This window comes from Gopherus flavomarginatus, chromosome 5 (assembly GCF_025201925.1).
Source record: "Gopherus flavomarginatus isolate rGopFla2 chromosome 5, rGopFla2.mat.asm, whole genome shotgun sequence".
Taxonomy (NCBI): Eukaryota; Metazoa; Chordata; order Testudines; family Testudinidae; genus Gopherus; species Gopherus flavomarginatus.
Genome location: NC_066621.1, coordinates 57,734,286 through 57,753,946, shown reverse-complemented (window position 1 = coordinate 57,753,946; position 19,661 = coordinate 57,734,286). Strand labels below are relative to the sequence as shown.

General features: G+C 43.6%; 2 protein-coding genes across 3 annotated transcripts in view; both read right to left on the bottom strand.

The window, feature by feature from the left end:
• The window catches only part of LOC127051789 (uncharacterized), a 434,435-nt gene that overhangs the window by 93,782 nt on the left and 320,992 nt on the right, over positions 1–19,661 (bottom strand). The gene's annotated exons all lie outside the window — the stretch shown is intronic.
• Positions 3,154–19,661, bottom strand: part of RRAS2 (RAS related 2) — a 93,417-nt gene continuing 76,909 nt past the window's right edge. For both annotated transcript variants that reach the window (XM_050954568.1, XM_050954569.1), the window contains 2 exons: positions 9,313–9,431; positions 3,154–4,943 (listed from right to left, as the gene is read on the bottom strand). In XM_050954568.1, the coding sequence (XP_050810525.1) occupies positions 4,856–4,943; positions 9,313–9,431 (207 nt within the window). In that variant the 3' untranslated portion in view covers positions 3,154–4,855. The remainder of the gene's footprint in view (positions 4,944–9,312; positions 9,432–19,661) is intronic.

Here is a 19,661-nt window from a genome sequence, read left to right as displayed (position 1 = left end):
GTTGAGAGTTCAATCCTTGAGGGGGCCACTTAGGGATCGGGGGCAAAAATTGGTCCTGTTAGTGAAGGCAGGGGGCTGGACTTGATGACCTTTCAAGGTCCCTTCCAGTTCTAGGGAGACTGGTATATCTCCAATTATTACCTTCTTGAATAGCAGCACCAGTATTCTGAAGCACAGGGAGGCAGAAGCAAGAACTCCTCTTACCATAAAAGGAACCATCCCAACTAAAATGGCAATCAAGGAAAGAAATAGCCTGCCAAAATTCCTCAGATTTTTGTCCTATCCTTTAAATTGACACCTTAATCTGGGCTGCAGCCAGTCCACAAAGGCTCCATGCAGGGTCTTAGTACAGCTCTGTTCTTGTAGGGCAAAGGGGATAGATTGAATAGGCAGAGGACAGATCATCCATTCCATTCCTTTGCACAGCTCTGCACTGCCTCATCAGTGTTAGTTTTAGTCTGGAGCAGAAAGGTTAGCTTGCTGCAGAGCTAGGATCTAGAGCACAGCCAGCTGCCAATACACTGTGGGGGATATAGTCCTTAAGGAAGATCTGAAAGAAATACAAACCACCACAGCAACTCCCTTCGCTGTGGGCAAGCTCATAGAAATCCATAACAGTTGGTTCTACTTAAATTTTCATACTGTACCCCACACTATAATATGACCAGCTTGCAGAATCGAGTTAAAGGAGGTGGCCAACATTTCTCACACAGGGTTTCTTCACCATGTGCCTCCCTACCCCCAAGAAAAAACACACATGTAGATTACTAGCAGCACAAACTTGAGTCTTTGTGCAGTTCTTAAGGAAGGCAAGGTAAAAAGTGCATTTCACATTCAGACTACAGCATATTGAGCTTTGGGGTATGTATGAGTTCCTGTGGGAGAGCAACGTTTCAGTTTCAGGCACACCTCAGAGAAAGTACCACTCCCTATGCAGACAAGCTTTGCCCTTGTGGTAAAAATTCCACAATGCTTCCCATTGCTCCAGCATTCCAGTGTTCTAGAAAAGCAATGACTTCAGAGGTTGAGCTCCCAAGAGGAGAGGCAGTATCCCAAAGACAGGCCATTCAATGCTTTGAAAAGAAGAAACCAGACCTACAGTTTAACAAGGATGGAGAGTGATAACAGAATTACTCAGATGCCCAGCAAAACTCCCAAATCGTGGACTGGCTTGATGATCTGTGAGTATGTCTCCTGAAATAGAGTGGACCGAGCTAGAAAAAGCAAACTTTTTGAAGTGTTTCCCTCTGTCTACTTCTGTCTTGCTGGAGTTTAATTTCAGACTGCTCCATCTCATTTATGTGCTGATCTCAGCCAAATGCTAGAATAAGTGGGCATGGAATAGAATAGAAACTGTGGTTATCAACTGTGAACAAGATAGCTGTGTATATCTGTACATTAATGACATTTGAATTCTTGAAGTCAACCACAAGGAAGGGTTCAAGCCATTTTAGAAAGCCTTTCCTTGAGCCCACCATCCCCGAGGTAGGGAAGCATAGTATTACTCCATTATCAACTACACTGAATTCTAGGGAGAAGTCCAAGACGTGGCCACTTATCCTTGGATAATTGTCACTGGTGGTCTGACTTTTGATATGCTTTATAAGATGATTTTCTAATTGAAAATCATTTACATTTGAACTCTAGGTATCACACTGGGGATTATGAAATAGATAGTGCAAGATGATGAACCAGTCACTGGTGTATTTAAGGCGGAGTTCCTTCTGCCCTATGATATGTACACACAACATGAGCAGGGATTCCACATCTCTTTGGCCCCAGGTAACCAGGTGAACAGCAGCACAAAATCTGCTCCATTTCTCAGCCACTGTACTATTTGTATGAACAGATAATGGCTTGTTGGGCACTATGCTTGCGACCAAGAGGAGAGAAACTGCCATTATGAATCAAACTGTTAGATGAAGTACAGAAGTCCTACATCCTGCCTCCTTCAGTGGAATATGTGAACCCTTCTCAATACTAAATTATTCAGTAACATGCATATAGGAAGATTTCACTTCATCCTCCTCCTCTCTGCAGTGGATGGCTGACATTCTGAAGCTTGAATATTTGTCTAGGTACTGTGATACGCGGTGTGCTGCCATAGCAGATCCTGGTAGCCCCAACACTGTTCAACTTATTCATGAAACGTAACTTACTAATGTGCTGTAACAGACTGAACAGGTTACCAGGCTCCATGCAACTGTGGCAAAAGAGGGGTGGGGGTGTGGGTGTGTAAGTATTGAGTTCTTATGCTCTACTTTCCCTTTACAGGCATGCTGAAAACAGCCCAATCTGAAAGAGCATCTTCTATTTTAGAAGTTAATTTATCAAATAGTGAAGATCACATACCTCAGAAAAGTGATTAAAAACAGATGAGGCATGCAAGCTTCAACTTTTTAAAAATTGTACAAAAAAGTCTGGCTACTTACTCACACAAAGTTGAAAGTCTCCAGAGAACTTAACTTGAATCCTATGAACATGCCCACTGACCAGGGGAGAAGGGGACCACGCACAATTGCCCAGGTGATTTAAAAGGGTCAGGGGGACCCCAGCTGCCACCACTACTGTGGTAGCAGCAGCAGCCAGGGATCCCAGGGCCATTTTAAATTGCCCAGGCAGGCCGCAGGGTGCCTAGGTGCATGAAACCAGTCTGGGCCCCATGCTTTGGGGGGCCCCGTGGGCGCTCCTGGATGTGACTATTTCATCACTTCCACTCTGGACCCGGCCCTGGGGCCCAGAATTTCTGTCAGGGAGCCTGCTTAGGAACATAATGCAATATCTTACATTTAATGCCTTCCCATAATCCCAAATGCTTTACACATTTGAGAAATAAAAATCCACCATCTTTGCTAAAGGCCATCATTTCTTAGACGTGGAGAACGTAATACATCTGCCAAACATTCCACAGGGTCTTTACTGGAGTAACTTTTAGAAAATTTGAAATAATGACCCAGCACACGCACACAACATATTTTACATGATATCTGTAAAACATTGTCATTTCTCAGAAAACTAACCATGGTGTGTATGCAAAGTCAGTGAGCCAACTTAAACTTCCTACTGCAATTTAATTTCCTTTACTATAAACGTCTCCTAGCATTAACCTGGCTTGTTACACAATCTAGTGGTCTTCAAGATTATTACCAGAGCAGAGTTATAATTTTTTTTTTTATTGGCAGAGCAATCAACAATTCGCACACGCCAAAATATAGCCAAGTACAAGACATTTATTTTGAATGGCCTATTTTGTGAACTATCATTCTGTAGTCCTCTGGTATCAGCCGCTGGTCACAGCATCAGTTGAATCAGGAAGCCATTTCTACTTAGATGCTTTTAAGTCCATTCAGGTTACATCACTGTAGGTCAAATTTCAAGCTCTTGTCAGACTGAAAGTATGTAGAAATTTGCCTTTATTGTCCTATTCCCTCTTCTAGCTATTGTTAACCCTTTCTCCCAAGGAGAGATTCAGTATTTAAAAGACAAAAGGTGCAATGTGCTTACCTCTTGATAATGGTTAGATCATCTTTAATTCTAGCACCTCAAGTTATACAAAGGTATGCTTAATAACCAAACTCCATAGAACGGTTGGACACATTCAATAAGGTGACAACTGTGCAATACCACTCAGTATTTCAGTCAGGGAACATACTCTTGAATTGTTTAAACACAATCCACAGAACTCAAAATTCAAAAACCATCCACAGTTAAATTAAACAGTCATTTAAAAGTCTTACAGTTTAATATAGTTCACATAATGGTCAGTCTTTCATAAGGGATACTAAACATTACTTGAAAGCATGCCAAACTTTACTTGATGGCACATGATTGGCCATGGCTGGGTACAACCAGAACAGTAAGGAGAAGTTCTACCACAGTTCAGCATATCCCGCATTATTTTGTCAGTTAAACGTGAACCGTGAGAATTAAATATTCATCTTTACATATACACGTTATGCTGTGAAAGCATATTTGCTTACAAACATATAAAAATACTTGTTAACTAGTTTGATAAGAAAATAATGTATAAAAGTATATAGCAAAAACATTTAATCATCTGACATTGGAAAGATCAAATCCATCTTTTTATATTACATGAAACAAAAACAGTTACAATTTTAGTTTTCTTGAATCCCTTACCCAGAAATACATCAAAGGAAGACACAGGAAAATTTTTCCCCCCAACAATAATGTGAAATTTTTCTAATAAACTGAAATGGCTAGTCCAGAATGAGCCCAGGTATTTGGCCACATTATAATAGTAGTAGTAATAATCCTGTAGCTATTCTAGATCCATAAAATACAGTAAGTAGACTTTTGGCCACTGGAAAAAAAGCTGAAGCATAAACAAGAGGTGAAACATTTTTGCTGACAAAGAAATTCAGTTTTGGTTTCTCAAGGCTACCTGAACTCTAATTTAACTGAAGGGCAAAAAGCCACTACACTTTTTTATTAAATACACTTTACACTTTGATTAGAGGTCTCCTTGATAGTAGCTAATGAAATGTCAAAAGTGAAAAATAAATTAACATAAGACAACTTTTATGTTTCACTTGAACACCTTGTCCTCTAATGTTTTGTTTCATCTCCTTTATGAATAAAATTCCACAAGGTGCAAGCTCTTAAAGGGAGCAAAAATAGGAACTGTGATTTTAAAGAAGCAGCCTTAGTGTTTTGCTTTGAAGTCTGCCCTGAGATGACTAGTTGTCTTCTAGGACTGTATTCAGCCAGCTTCTTGGACTAAGGCTATTTTGGTGGCCATTTATAGGACATGGCACAAAAGCATACCCAAAGTGATATAAAATGGTGGAAAGAAAAATTAATCTGGCAGTTGATAGCTTGATTCATGGGATTCTTAAAAAATGACACAATGACAGCCTTTCTTATCTTTTTCTTTCCGTGTTGGTTCTGGTGAAGGAGGGCACTCTTGTTCTTGAAATTTTCTAAAAAAATTAAAGTTCAGTTAATATATTTTTAACTCAAATCCGCTCTATATTTAAGTAAGTTTATTTATGATACTCTTGCTCTGGCAAAATTAGTCTTAACCCCATTACCTATGTTGGCTAGACAAGTTCCAGGATTTTCAGATTTGTATTGTCACAGAACCTAGAAACTGTATGCTAAGTACTGTACAAACATAAGAGTCCCTGTCCAGAGATATTACTGCTCGTGAATACTATTAGGCACACTTATATCAGTTCATGTCAGACCCAGCAAGATTTTCAGGAAGGTTAGACTGCTACTCTTCTGGGCATGCTCTAAGGTAAAAAAGGTGTCGTGCCTATAACCAAATACTGGACAATAGGCCTATATTTGTACCTCAATATTAACAGCTTAAATAACCATAAATAACCAATTTTTATGGATAAATCTAAGATGTCGTCTCTCTGAAAACCATATCTTACAGAGATTCCCCCAAATCCTGTTTTTTCCAGGGGGCATAAGCAATAATAATATTAATAATGACTGATCAACATAATCTTAATTCATGCCTGGTTCTAGAAGCTACATCAACAAGTATTGAAATTCAACATTTTAGTTAGCTCTTCTTATAATGCTTCTAAAAGCCTGTGCTTTCCTTTAACCAAAAGGGAAATTCCATGAAACAGAGCAAATTGCTCTGATGCAATTTAAATGGTTCAAAATGGGTTACTTATAGCCAACAAGTTCAGTTCCGAAGTTATGCAACATCCAAATGATGACATAACTCATCCTCTTTGGAGAAGTGAAATAGACATGTTTGTTTTCGAGTACCATTTAAATTGAAATCAAATTTGAATGATAATTTTAGGAATAAGAAGAGGCAAATCCTAATGATAGAGGATGAATGCTCTATATTTTACTCTCTTCTGCCTCTAGCCAAAAAGGACAGGATAATCTGTGATAGCTCTTGAAAATATATTACTTGTCTCTGGCCTATGACCACACTATAAACCAGATTTTTAAAATGGTGTTTATGCTACTTGGATAACTACAGCAAGATACTCTGATGGCATTTTGCCTCAAAACCAAAACTGTACCACCCTTATGATCAATAAGCCAAGAAGAGTATGTTAGCACCCTTTGGCTAGGCTATGGGATTTTAGGTATAAGAATTCCCTTCCTGAAGTGCCAAAGCAGTATTTTTATGATGAATATAACATTTATTTTTCCATTTTCACCCAGAGGATGTGTAAATGTGATGGGAGCTTCAATTTGCAATTGAGACCCACGTCCCTGATGGCTACTAAAAAAATCTACTAGTGAGGAATTGGGTCAGTTATTGACAGATTTTGAAGGGCAGGATGCCATCAAAGGAATCAATTTCCTTCAACTGAGATTTTAAACCCTTTTCTAGAACTCCTCTCTACGCTGACAGAAGACACTAGGAACCTGAGCCATCTTTTTCCATGCACTTATAGGAGGACATTACATAACACTCTCACCATAGTTATCCATGCTTTTGTGACATCCTATTGGAATCACTGCATTGCGCTCTACATGGAGCTTTATTTGATACTCCAAAGCTTCAGAAAGCTCAGGTGGTGACTTTTTGCTTACTTAGCAGCTTTGGCCATAGGAAACAGGCATGTGCTCCAGGGTTTCACTCCCTTCCTAGTCACTTCTGGTTGTTATTCAAAGCACTGTTTTTTATTTAGGTCCATAGGCACAACCACAGGGAAGGAAAAAGAATCCTTCCTTCCCCACCCCACAATTTGCCTTTTTATTCCATAGACAGAAAATTCTCCCTCCTGGTACATCCAACTCTTTATTCCCCTCCTGTGGTGGCACTAACAGAAGTCAGCAAGGGCATTTTTGCTGACAGTCTCTATATTTGAAAAATCTACAAAGTGGCAGGGGTGGCTCTAGGGATTTTGCCGGCCCAAGCACGGCAGGCAGGCTGCCTCCAGCGGTGGGTCTGCTGGTCCTGTGGCTTCGGTGGACCTCCCGCAGGCACACCTGCGGCAGGTCTGCCAAAGCCGTGGGACCAGCGGACCCTCCGCAGGCAAACCGCCCAAGGCAGCCTGCCTGCCACCCTCGCGACACCGGCAGAGCGCCCCTCACGGCTTCCCGCCCCAAACACGCGCTTGGCATGCTGGGGCCTGGAGTTGCCCCTGCAAAGTGGAAGCAAAAGCATTCTCAGTAAAGCAACTCATATTGGTCTAACAGACTCTGTTCAAGGCACATGTAATTTGATTATCCACTCTGACTGGGAGAAAAAGGGAGATATTTTACCAAAGAAGTGCAGCCACTTCCAGAAAGCATTTAGTTTTACCATTGATTAAGCTATTTATTTTTTGTACATTCACCTGCCAGACAGGAGCAGTAAACAAGGCAGTTCTCTAGGTGAAGGAAGAATAAACTACATAATCCTTGATCTGTTGGTTTGGTTTGTTGTATGCTTGGCTTGATTGAAAGACTATACTGTGGTCTGTTTTGGGGGCTGTGCATTGAACCAAGCAACCTGCTAGGCTAGGCTAGGCTAGGCTGTGAGCTTACTAACAAGGCTCTAGTCCAGGGGTCGGCAACCTTTCAGAAGTGGTGTGCAAAGTCTTCATTTATTCACTTTAATTTAAGGTTTCACGTGCCAGTAATACATTTTAACGTTTTTTAGAAAGTCTCTCTCTATAAGTCTATATAGTATATTAACTAAACTAGCGTTGTATTGTAAAATAAACAAGGTTTTCAAAATGTTTAAGAAGCTTCATTTAAAATTAAATTAAAATGTTGATCTTACGCTTCTGGCCTGCTCAGCCTGCTGCTGGTCTGGGGTTCCATTCACCTAGGCCGGCAGCGGGCTGAGCGGAGCCTGCTGCCGAGACCCTGGCTGGCAAGGGTCTGGCAGCCAGAACCCCAGACCGGCAGCAGGCTGTGCAGGGCCAGCAGCCAGGACCCCAGAGCAGCAGTGGTCTGAGCACCTCAGCCCACTGCCACTCAGGGGTTCCATCCGCCAGCTCCTGCTAGCCAAGATCCCGGCTGCCAGACCCGCTCAGCCCGCTGCCATTCTGGGGTCCTGGCCCTGCCCACATACAGTGGGTACCTACCTTCTCCCTGGTTCTGGACCATTCTCTTCCTCTCTCCGCACTGAGCTGAGAGTGGGAGTGCACTGAGCACAGGGCTGGGGGTGAAGGGTCTGGCCAGGAGCTAGAATGAGGGAGGGGCTCAGGGTTGGGGCAGGAGATTTGGGTGTAGGGCACTTACCTGAGAAGATCCCATTTGGTGTGAGGGGTGCAGGTGGGAATGTGGGGGGGGATGCGGGAGCTCCTGTTTGGTGCTCAAGGTGGGGATGTGAGGGGTGCAAGAGTCAGGATGTGGGGGGAGGGGGGAGTGAAGGAGTCAAGCAGAGAGCTGGGTGCGTATTGGGGAGGGGTCAGGGCAGAGGGCTCCCCCACTCCTGTAGCCCCCAGCTGGCTCACCCACTCGGGGCCCCGCGACACACCGCACGAGCACAACTAGCGCCCCCCGGCAAGAGAGATTCCCCTCTGGCTGTGTCTGGAGGAGCCGCTCCTCCAGATCCCATGGTATGCGAGCTCCTCGCCCCAGGGCTCTCTGGCCACCATCAATTCCCGCTCGCCTGCACCTGCTACACGCTCAGCGCGGCCAGGCCGTGGGACTCTCCACTCCTCCCAGCTCACGAACAGCAGGTGATCCATAGTCGCGGCTCGGCGCCTCCTCCCAGAGATGCTCATCAGCCCGCACTGCTGCCGCCGGCCTCTCCCGCCTCCACCCACCAGGAGTCAGGATCAGGTTCAGCAGCGAATCTGCTCCCCCGGCGCGCTGCCAATCCACCATGGCCAGCTATACCAAGGTGGTCCAGGTGAGCAGGCCCCTCTGCAACAACGGGCAGGGCTCCTCGCCAGGTGAGGGGATGCGGGAGTCCAAGGGCAGGCCGCTGAGGCAGCTCCTTTCTTGCGGGGCACACGTTTGGCACACGTGCCATAGGTTGCAGACCCGTGCTCTAGTCTAGCCTGATATCTTTCAATCTCTAACCCCTTTCAGTTCCCTTGACAAAGGGATGATTAGTAAAAGCGTATCTGACTTTTTACACAAAGCCAATATTCAGTTGCTGAATACTGGCTACACTATTTAAGCATCAGCAGATTTCATTGACTATGTTCAATACCTAGCACCAGAAATCTTCAAGGATTAAGGGAAAAAGTTCTCCTCTCAAACCCACACAGTCAGCAGAGTATCAGTTAACATTTGCAGTGCAGATGTGCAAGCAGAATTTGCCCTGATTATCTCTAGTTGTATTTTCTCTCCAAGACAGCAGTTTGTTCTCTGTTAAAGCTCACGAGTTCTTTAAGTTTCCTCAGAACACCGTTGACCTACCTTATTACTCTGACAAGCTCATGAAAGGCTTGGTCTACATTCAATCGTATTTTTGCTGAGGCTTCCATATACGTTACTTTAAGCTGTCGTGCTAATTGCTGGCCTTCCTCTTGTGTTACCTGAAATCAAAAGCAATCATTAAGAATAAGCTCTAAGCATTCCACTGACATATTCTGATTTGCGTACATGTACACACACGTACACACACACACGTACACACACTGAGCATGATGTCTATGAAAAAATAAGTAGCTGTTTCCCTAAATATTGCATATGAATCACATTATCCCTGAGAGATTCAGTAGTTGAATATTATCTAGCCATTAAAATTAAACTATCAACAGGTGTTGAGTATAGCTTCTCAAGCATGGTATTTAAAAACAAAGCTATTCACCAAAAATACAAAAAACTAAGAATTTAAAATGCAAGTTAACTTTTTTTAGTGTAGAGAAGAGCATTCACAAGAATCAGAAAGCTCTGTTCATATACCATCTTTAAACCATTTCCCCATTTTCCATTTTATTAAATACTTTTCAAATTCTGTGTAATAGTTCATATGACCAGGTTTTATTCCTTAAATAGGAAAGCCTGCTATGAACCAAAACTACAATGACTCAAAAGTCAAACAGCTGCTGCTAGATAAGAACCAAGTGTGCAAGATATAAAGCACAGCTGTTTAGAAATATAGTTTGAACTCCAGAAGATGAGAGGTGGGTACACAGTGCTACAGAAATTCTATAAGAAAACTGAGTAGCTTTGTCCTGATACGATGGTGCAAGTTTCAGTGAAAAAATAATCTTACAGCAATACACAACGCAGCCCAAAATGCTCATTTGTGACAAGCAGATCCTGAATAGTAAGCCAGGTGATATGCCTTCTGAACTGGAATCGTTTGACGCTAAAACAAGCTAACATCCATCATCGATTCAATACATGCACCATACTGATAATTCCCAAAGGAATACTTAAGATAGAGAAGATGACGTCAAAGCTAGTGGGTGCTAAGACGCAGCCTTGCTTCATACCAGTATCAATATTAAACTCAAATGACCTTCCATTTCAATACTGGATGGCTGCCTTCATTCCCTCATGGAACTCCTTGAATAGGAGGAGCACCTTTTGTGGACACTCAATTTGCAACAGAATCTTACAGATACCACTCCTGCTAGCCATGTCAAAGGCTCTGGACAACATGGATCACTTCTGCTATCTCAGCTCAATTCTTACCAGCTCACTTAATCTTGATAGGGAACTTGATGCTAGAATCAGCAAAGCTTCTGTTACTTTTGGCAAACTTACTTCAAATATTTGCTAACCCTGAACACAAAGGTGTCTCTTGGGTCCTTAGTACCTTCCTATACACAGGTGTGAAAGCTAAGTTACGTACTCCAAGCAGGAGTGGAGATTGAACAGTTTCCACCTCTGCTGTCTTAGGGCTTGTCTACATCACAAAGTTGCAGCGCTGGTGAGGGGGTTACAGCGCTGCAACTTAGGAGGTGTACACATCTGCAGGGCATCACTAGCGCTGCAACTCCCTGTTTGCAGCGCTGGCCGTACTCCCGTTTTGTCTCGGGTGTAGAGGATCCAGCGCTGGTAATCAAGTGTAGACACTTACCAGCGCTTTTCTTGACCTCCGTGGAATAAGCAGGTATCGCAGCATACCTGAGGAAGCCTCTCTGGTAATCAAGCAGGTCTCCTTCCCCGGTTTGCTCTCGCGTTCCCCGAACCCCCAAGCAAGCAGGTCTCCTTCCCTGCAGTTTGCAGGGGGGTTCGGGGAACGCGAGAGCAAACCGCCGGGAAGCAGGTCTCCTTCCCCGGTTTGCTCTCGCGTTCCCCGAATCCCCGTGCAAGTAGGTCTCCTTCCCTGCGGTTTGCAGGGGGGTTCGGGGAACGCGAGAGCAAACCGCCGGGAAGCAGGTCTCCTTCCCGGCGGTTTGCTCTCGCGTTCCCCGAACCCCCGTGCAAGCAGGTCTCCTTCCCCGGTTTGCTCTCGCGTTCCCCGAACCCCTGTGCAAGCAGGTCTCCTTCCCTGCGGTTTGCTCTCTCGTTCCCCGAACCTCCCTTGAAGCCGCCCAACAGCGCTGCAGTGTGGCCACATCTAACACCACTTGCAGCGCTGGTTGCTGTAAGTGTGGCCACTCTGCAGCGCTGGCCCTATACAGCTGTACTAATACAGCTGTAACAACCAGCGCTGCAAAACTGTAGATGTAGACATACCCTTAGAAAAATCCTCAGAGTTACTTGGGACCAACAGATCACAATAATCAGACCCTTGAGGGAACCAGCCTACAATCCGGGCAGACTACACTGGACGCGAGGAACACATGCCTCAAGATAATCTGCTGAAGGCTGTGCTCTATGGCCAACTAAGAACTGCCCACGACACAAAGGAAGGCCAAAGGTTTAATACAGCAACAAGGTGAATGAAGCAAGGTCTCAGCATTTCCACTGACAACTGTGAAAATCCTGCCCAAAATCATTCAGTTTGGAGAAGCTGGGTTAAAAAGAGCCATGAGAGAGCTCAGCCAGCAAGCCAGGAAGCAGAGTATGCTTAAAATTCTGTCCGTCTGGTGAGGGAACCTGTAGCCACTGTGGGAAGGTTTGCCACCTGCATCAGGCTCTTTTCCTATACCACCGCTAAGCACCCTTGACGGACTGACTTTGTCGCATCTCCTTTCATCTGTTAAGATGCTGGATGGCCACATAAGGAGGAAAAAGCAGATTGTTAGTGGTAAAGATGAAGAAACAGATCTTGGTAAAACATGGCTACAAAGGAAGACAGTCAAAGGTCTGACTGGAAGAAGAACAGATGCCAATGGCAAGAGAGGTGCAGGAAGACAGAGGTCGAGAGAAAAGATAAAGTGTAGTTTAGGGGAGATTTAATTGGATGTCCAGCTGCAATCTCAGATGTCAGAAAAACACACAGAGGTAAGACACTGGACAAAGGAAGGGAAGGGCAGGGATAAAGAGGTAGACTTGTGGGTGGTCAGCAGATAGCATTAAGAGAGACAAATTAAGAATAAAAATGCCTCTTACATATATTATGTCAGTTAATGTGAAGAGAGGTACCCAGGGAGTGCAGAGGCTGGAAGAGGAGAGGGGAGATGCTTTTTACAGATTTTAAGGCCTTTCTGACCTGCTGTATAATAGGCAGAGTTTCCACCAGTAATTCCTGCATTGAATCTATCCTTCTGATTGTAGCTCTAAAAGATCAATTCTAAAAGATGCATGATAACTCAGTGTAAGACCTAATCTTGATTTATAGATTTCAAGTGATGGAGAATCTACCACATCCCCAGGTTAATTACCAGTGTTAAAAACGTGCACCTTATTTCTAGTGTGAAATTGTCTGCTAAAGTAAACAGACCCTTATTAGCAGATCCTTTTCTCTATGTAGGCATTTATAGACAATCAAGTCAACCCTTGGATACCTTAAATAGATTGCAATTCTCAAGTCTCTCTGCAAGGCAGTTTTTCCTGGATCATCAACTACTCCTGTAGCTCATTTCCAGTTTTTCCATGTCCTTTTCTGAAGTACTGACAATAGGACTGAACACTATCTTAGCAATTCTTGCTGTTACCTCTGTATATGGCACAACCTCCTTTCTTCTACTCAATAGGCCCATTTATGCACCCAAGGCTCATTGTCATAACATCACATTGGGAGCTCATGTTTAGTGAGTTATTCACCATGACCTCCCAGTCCTTTCCAGAGAGTCACCCCATTCTGTAAACGTGACCTACATTCTTTGTTACAAAATATAAATACAGCCAAACGCATGGTTTAAAAAAAAATGTTCAAATAGGCGCTGTTTACCAAGCAACCTAGACCACTCTGTATAATTGACCAATCTTTTAACACTACTAGTTTGGGTCCTCCTCACATTTTCTCTTTTTAAAATCAGCAGTGACTTTGTTTTCTTCCAAATAATTGATAAAAATATATTTAATAGCAAAAACCACTTCCAATGGGTGCCTCAGGGGACACTGAAGAATTCACTGGTTTCCTGCTTAGTTGGTGTAACTCAAGGTGTTAACCTTGATCTGTTGCCTTACAATATTGGTCCAAGCTGTCTGTAGCAGCTCCACAACAGAGATCAGCTGGTACGCTCTCATCTGCAATTCCCAGATCTGTACATCTAAAAGGTAGGGCACTCTAGACTGGAAAGACAGGGTGTCTCAGTTCACGGCAACTACATCTGTATTTCCCCCCTTGGATCCAGCAAGGGCCCACACACTCAGGCTTCCAGCTCCCCAGCTGTTGCCTTTTGGGTAGAGACCTGCATCTTACTCCCTTCAGACTAGGGCAAAGTCCAGGCTGTACAGTTCCCTGCTTTCACTGTGCATTTCCCAGCAAAGTCTGCTGCCCTAACAGCTCTGCTTGCTTTCTTTTCAGAGACTGATAACAGAGTGATTGCGGCAGACAAGTTACCACACAGTTCTTTCTAAGCACACCTACTATATTCTTAAGGTAAAAAGCATTAGAGAAGACATTAAAAACAATAAAAGAACCTACATGCACACTAATCCTACTATGCATCACCCCACCCTAGGAGGATTTTGTTTTGTTGTTACAAGATCAAAGTTTCCACTCAGAACAAGCGCAGTCTTACGAGGCTTCAGTAGGCCCAGTCCTTCCAATCCTTGCATATGGATTGGAGCCCTCCATATACCAGGGTCCTGGCCATTTGCTGGATCAGGAAGAAGGCCCCGAGTCAATATAAAACAGGTTTTGGAGTAGCAGCCATGTTAATCTGTATCAGCAAGAAGAATAGGAGTACCTGTGGAACCTTAGAGACTAACAAATTTATTTGAGCATAAGCTTTCATGGGCTAAAACCCACTTCATTGGATGCATGCAGTGCAAAAAACAGTAGCAAGAGATATTATATAACACACACACACATACACACACACACACAGAACAACAAGCAATGGGTGTTACCATACACACTATAACGAGAGTGATCTGTTAAGGTGAGTTATTACCAACAGGACAGAGGGAAAAAAACAAACTTTGTAGTGGTAATCAAAATGGTCCATTTACAGCACTTGACGGGAAGTTGTGTGTGTGGGGGGAGGGGGGGAATAAAAATGAAGAAATAGTTTTACTTTGTGTAATGACCCATCCACTCCCAGTCTTTATTCAAGCCTAATTTAATGGTGTCCAGTTTGCAAATTAATTCCAATTCAGACTCCCGGAGTCTGTTTTTGAAGTTTTTTTGTTGTAATATTGTGACTTTTAGGTCTGTAATCAAGTGACAAGGGAGGCTGAAGTGTTCGACTGGTTTTTTAATGTTATAATTCTTGACGTCTGTTGTGTCCATTTATTCTTTTACGCAGAGACTGTCCAGTCTGGCCAATGTACATGGCAGAGGGGCACGGCTGGCACATGATGGCATCTCTCACATCAGTAGATGTGCAGGTGAACAAGCCGCTGATAGGGTGGCTGATGTGACTAGGTCCTACGATGGTGTCCCCTGAATAGGCAACGGGCTTTGTTGCAAGGATAGGTCCTTGGGCGAGTGTTTTTGTTGTGTGGCGTGCGGTTGTTGGTGAGTATTTGTTTCAGGTTTGGGGGGCTGTCTGTAAGCAAGGACTGGCCTGTCTCCCAAGATCCATGAGAGTGATGGATCGTCCTTCAGGATAGGTTGTAGATCCTTCATGATGCGCTGGAGAGGTTTTAGTTGAGGGCTGAAGGTGACGGCTAGTAGCATTCTGTTACTTTCTTTGTTGGGCCTGTCCTGTTAGGGGTGACTTTTGGGTACTCTTCTGGCTGTGTCAATCTGTTTCTTCACTTCAGCAGGTGGATACTGTAGTTGTAAGAATGCTTGATAGAGATCTTGTAGGCGTTTGTCTCTGAGGGGCTGGAGCAAATGCGATTGTATCATAGAGCTTGGCGGTAGACAATGGATCGTGTGGTGTGGTCTGGATGAAAGCTGGAGGCATGCAGGTAAATATAGCAGTCAGTTCTTTTTCTCTCTTCCCATCCCCAAAGTAAGTTGTGTTGGGCTCTTTTTTCAAATAGGTTAGTAAGTTCTACATACACTGTTGTAAGTATATTTTTAGCGAAAGCGAGGCCAGAGTAGTTCATCTTATTTGGAGTAGCAGATGAGGTGGTCTGGGGCACTGAATTCCTGTGGGAATTCATCCAGTGTCTTAGACCAGCAACAAGAAAGCTCCATCTCCGGTGCAAAAGAATTTTCCTCTTGCTGTGGCCAGCTCCATCATGCCTGAAGAGCAGAACCATCATCATCATCGGCAGACCTTGTCCTGGAGCTTTAGCCAATCTTTCAAATGTCATGATCCCTGGGGACTGTTAACTAACTAACTATATTTGGCATATGTTCTCTTTCAGAGCTCAATATCCAAACAGAAAATGACAAATGCTTGTTATGCTGTGCTGAGATAAGCACTCAAGCCAAGTTTGGTCCTATAGTATTCAAACATTACTGTATGGCCTGATGGGAGTATCTGCTTCTCAGCTTTGTACACAACCCAAATTTTAGTCCTCCATTGACTTTGTGTGCTCTTGGGCAAGTCATGTAACACCTGCTTAAGTTTCTTCATCTTAAAAATACAAAAACAAAACAGGAATAATCTTCCCTTCCTTACAAATGCAGTATCACAGGAGTGGCCAACGTGTGGCTCTGGAGCCACATGCAGCTCTTCAGAAGTTAATATGCAGCTCCCTGTATAGGCACCCACTTTCCAATGTGCTGGGGGATGCTCACTGCTCAACCCCTGGCTCTGTCACAGGCCCTGCCCCCACTCCATCCCTTCCCGCCCCCTTCCCCTCAGCCTACAGTGCCCTTGCTCCTCCCCCTCCCCTCTTCCCCCCCAGAGCCTCCTGCACACCATGAAACAGCTGATCGGGAGATGCAGGGAGGAAGGGGGGGGCGCTAACCAGTGGTGCTGCCAGAGGCCCTGGGAGCAGCAGAGGGAGGAGCTGATGGGGACTGCTGAGGTATTACTGTGGCTCTTTGGCAATGTACATTGGTGAAGTCTGGCTCCTTCTTAGGATCAGGTTGGCCACCCCTGCAGTATCAGGACTAGAGTTCATGCAGAATTCCCAATATATCTAATGCTACATAAGCTTTAAAAGAAACATATGAAAAGAATGGAGTTCTGCTATTGACTGGAAGTCCATTTTGCTAAATCAACTAAAAAAATCTAAAAAGGACTGCATTGCAAGCTAATTAATCCACAGAAGTCAAAACTCACACATAAGTGCATGTGATTCCATAATTGCAATCACTTTGTCCCCTAATAAACTGGTGAAATGGGGCAGCTGTTTAACAAACAAGAGTGGTACACAAAAGTTTACAACAGAAAGTGGGAATTTAAGCATATGCCATCATGTGTCACCAATGCTCCTCTGCCATGTATATTGGGCAAACCGGACAGTCTCTAGGCAAAAGAATTAATGGACACAAATCTGACATCAGGAATAACAACACTAAAAAACCAGTAGGAGAACACTTCAACCTGTCTGGTCATTCAATGACAGACCTGCGGGTGGCAATTTTGCAACAGAAAAGCTTCAAAAACAGACTCCAAGGAGAAACTGCTGAGCTGGAATCGATATGCAAACTAGATACAATCATACAATCAATGTAGGCTTAAATAGGGACTGAGAATGGCTGAGCCATTACAAACACAATCTATCTCCCCTTGTAAGTATTCTCACACTTCTTATCAAACTGTCTGTACTGGGCTATCTTGATTATCACTTCAAAAGTTTTTTTCTCTTACTTAATTGGCCTCTCAGAATTGGCAAGACAACTCCCACCTTTTCATGCTCTCTGTATGTGTGTATATATATATATATCTCCTGAATGTATGTTTCATTCTATGCATCCAAAGAAGTGGGCTGTAGTCCACGAAAGCTTATGCTCAAATAAATTTTTTAGTCTCTAAGGTGCCACAAGTACTCGTTCTTTTTGCGAATACAGACTAACACGGCTGCTACTCTGTTACCTAAACTGAATCACAAGGACCCCTGTTTTAAGCCTCACTCTAAAGATAACACCTCTAGCAACACAGTGCTGTGCTAGTGCATTAGTTAATTACTGACTCAGAGGAAAACTATCACCTACTAAACCACAAGCCACTTCCGTGCACCCATCTTGGATCTTCCTTGAAAGCCTGCCACCCAGGGACAGATGAAGGCCTAACCTCATTTAGTTTGTGATTAGCTAATAAGGCTGCCACCCTGGAAAAAGCTGCTGAGACATCAAGTGCCTTGTTCAACTCTCCTCCTTTTTAAAGGGAATCAATGTTATTTAAACAAAAGAACAGGAGTACTTGTGGCACCTTAGAGACTAACAATTTTATTTCAGCATGAGCTTTTGTGAGCTACAGCTCACTTCTTCGGATGCACAGAATGGAACACGCAGACAGGAGATATTTATAATATACAGAGAACATGAAAAGGTAGACGTATGCATACCAACAGGAAGAGTCTAATCAGTTGAGATGAGCTATCATCAGAAAGAGAAAAAAACCTATTGGAGTGATGATTAAGATGACCCATGCCTGTCCTGTAGTAGGTGGCTTCTGGGTACTCTTCTGGCTCTGTCAATCTGTTTTTTCACTTCAGCAGGTGGGTATTGTAGTTGTAAGAATGCTTGATAGAGATCTTGTAGGTGTTCCTCTCTGTCTGAGGGACTGGAGCAAATACGGTTCTATTTTAGAGCTTGGCTGTAGACAATGGATCGTGTGGTGTGTCCTCGATGGAAGCTGGAGGCATGCAGGTAAGTATAGCAGTCAGTGGGTTTCCGGTATAGGGTGGTGTTTATGTGACCATCGCTTATTAGCACAATAGTGTCTAGGAAATGGACCACTTGTGTGGACTGGTCTAGGCTGAGCTTGATTGTGGGATGGAAATTCTTAAAATCACAGTAGAATTCCTCGAGGGCTTCTTTTTCATGAGTCCAGATGATTTAGATGTCATCAATGTAGCGCAAGTAGAGTAGGAGTGTTAGGGAAAGAGAGCTAAGGAACCATTGTTCTAAGTCAGCCATAAAGATGTCGGCATACTGTGGGGCCATGCGGTATCCATAACAGAGCCAGAAGAGTACCCAGAAGCCACCTAATACAGGACAGACCCAACAAAGAAAACAGAACACCACTAGCCATCACCTACAGCCCCCAACTAAAACCTCTCCAGCGCATCAAAGATCTACAACCTATCCTGAAAGATGATCCCTCACTCTCACAGATCTTGGAGATAGGCCAGTCCTCGCTTATAGACAACCTCCCAACCTGAAGCAAATACTCACCAGCAACCGCACACCATACAACATAAACGCTAACCCAGGAACCTATCCTTGCAACAAAGCCCGATGCCAGCTCTGTCCACATACCTATTCAAGTGACATCATAGGACCTAATCACATCAGCCACGCCATCAGGGGCTCGTTCACCTGCACATCTACCAACGTGATATATGGCATCATGTGCCAGCAATGCCCCTCTGCCATGCACATTGGCCAAACCGGACAGTCTCTACGCAAAATAAATGGACACAAATCTGACATCAGGAATCATAACATTCAAAAACCAATGGGAGAACACTTCAACCTCTCTAACCACTCAGTGACAGACTTGAAGGTGGCAATTTTGCAACAAAAAAAAAATTCAAAAACAGACTCCAAAGAGACTGCTGAACTTGAATTAATATGCAAATTAGATAGTTAACTCAGGCTTAAACAGAGACGGAATGGTTGGGTCATTACACTAATTGAATCTATTTCCCTATGTTAAGTTCTCCTCACACCTTCTATGGGTCATCTTAATTATCACTTCAAAAAGTTTTTTCTTCTCCTGCTGACGATAGCTCATCTCAATTGATTAGACTCTTCCTGTTGGTATGCATACTTCCACCTTCTCATGTTCTCTGTATGTATAAATATGTTCTGTCTGTGTGTTCCATTCTATGCATCTGAAGAAGTGAGCTGTAGCTCACGAAAGCTCATGCTGAAATAAATTTGTTGGTCTCTAAGGTGACACAAGTACTCCTGTTCTTTTTGCGGATACAGACTAACACGGCTGCTCCTCTGAAAAATGTTATTTAAGTTATACCTAAACAATGCTTTATGAGAAACTGTACAGCATGCATTTATAAAAAGCAAGCAGCTGAGGATACAGCGTTCACCAAGTCCTTGACACCAAACTAGAGGTCCTTTTAACCAAGCTGTGACTGGCTGTAGTAGCAGTCTGAAGACTTGTTTTTTTAGCCAATATTAACACCATCCTCTTAAATCCAAATGCCTAGATATAATGAAAAGAAGGGCCAGAATGTAATAAAGCATATACAAGGCTGTCTTGGAACCCCCAAAACTATAG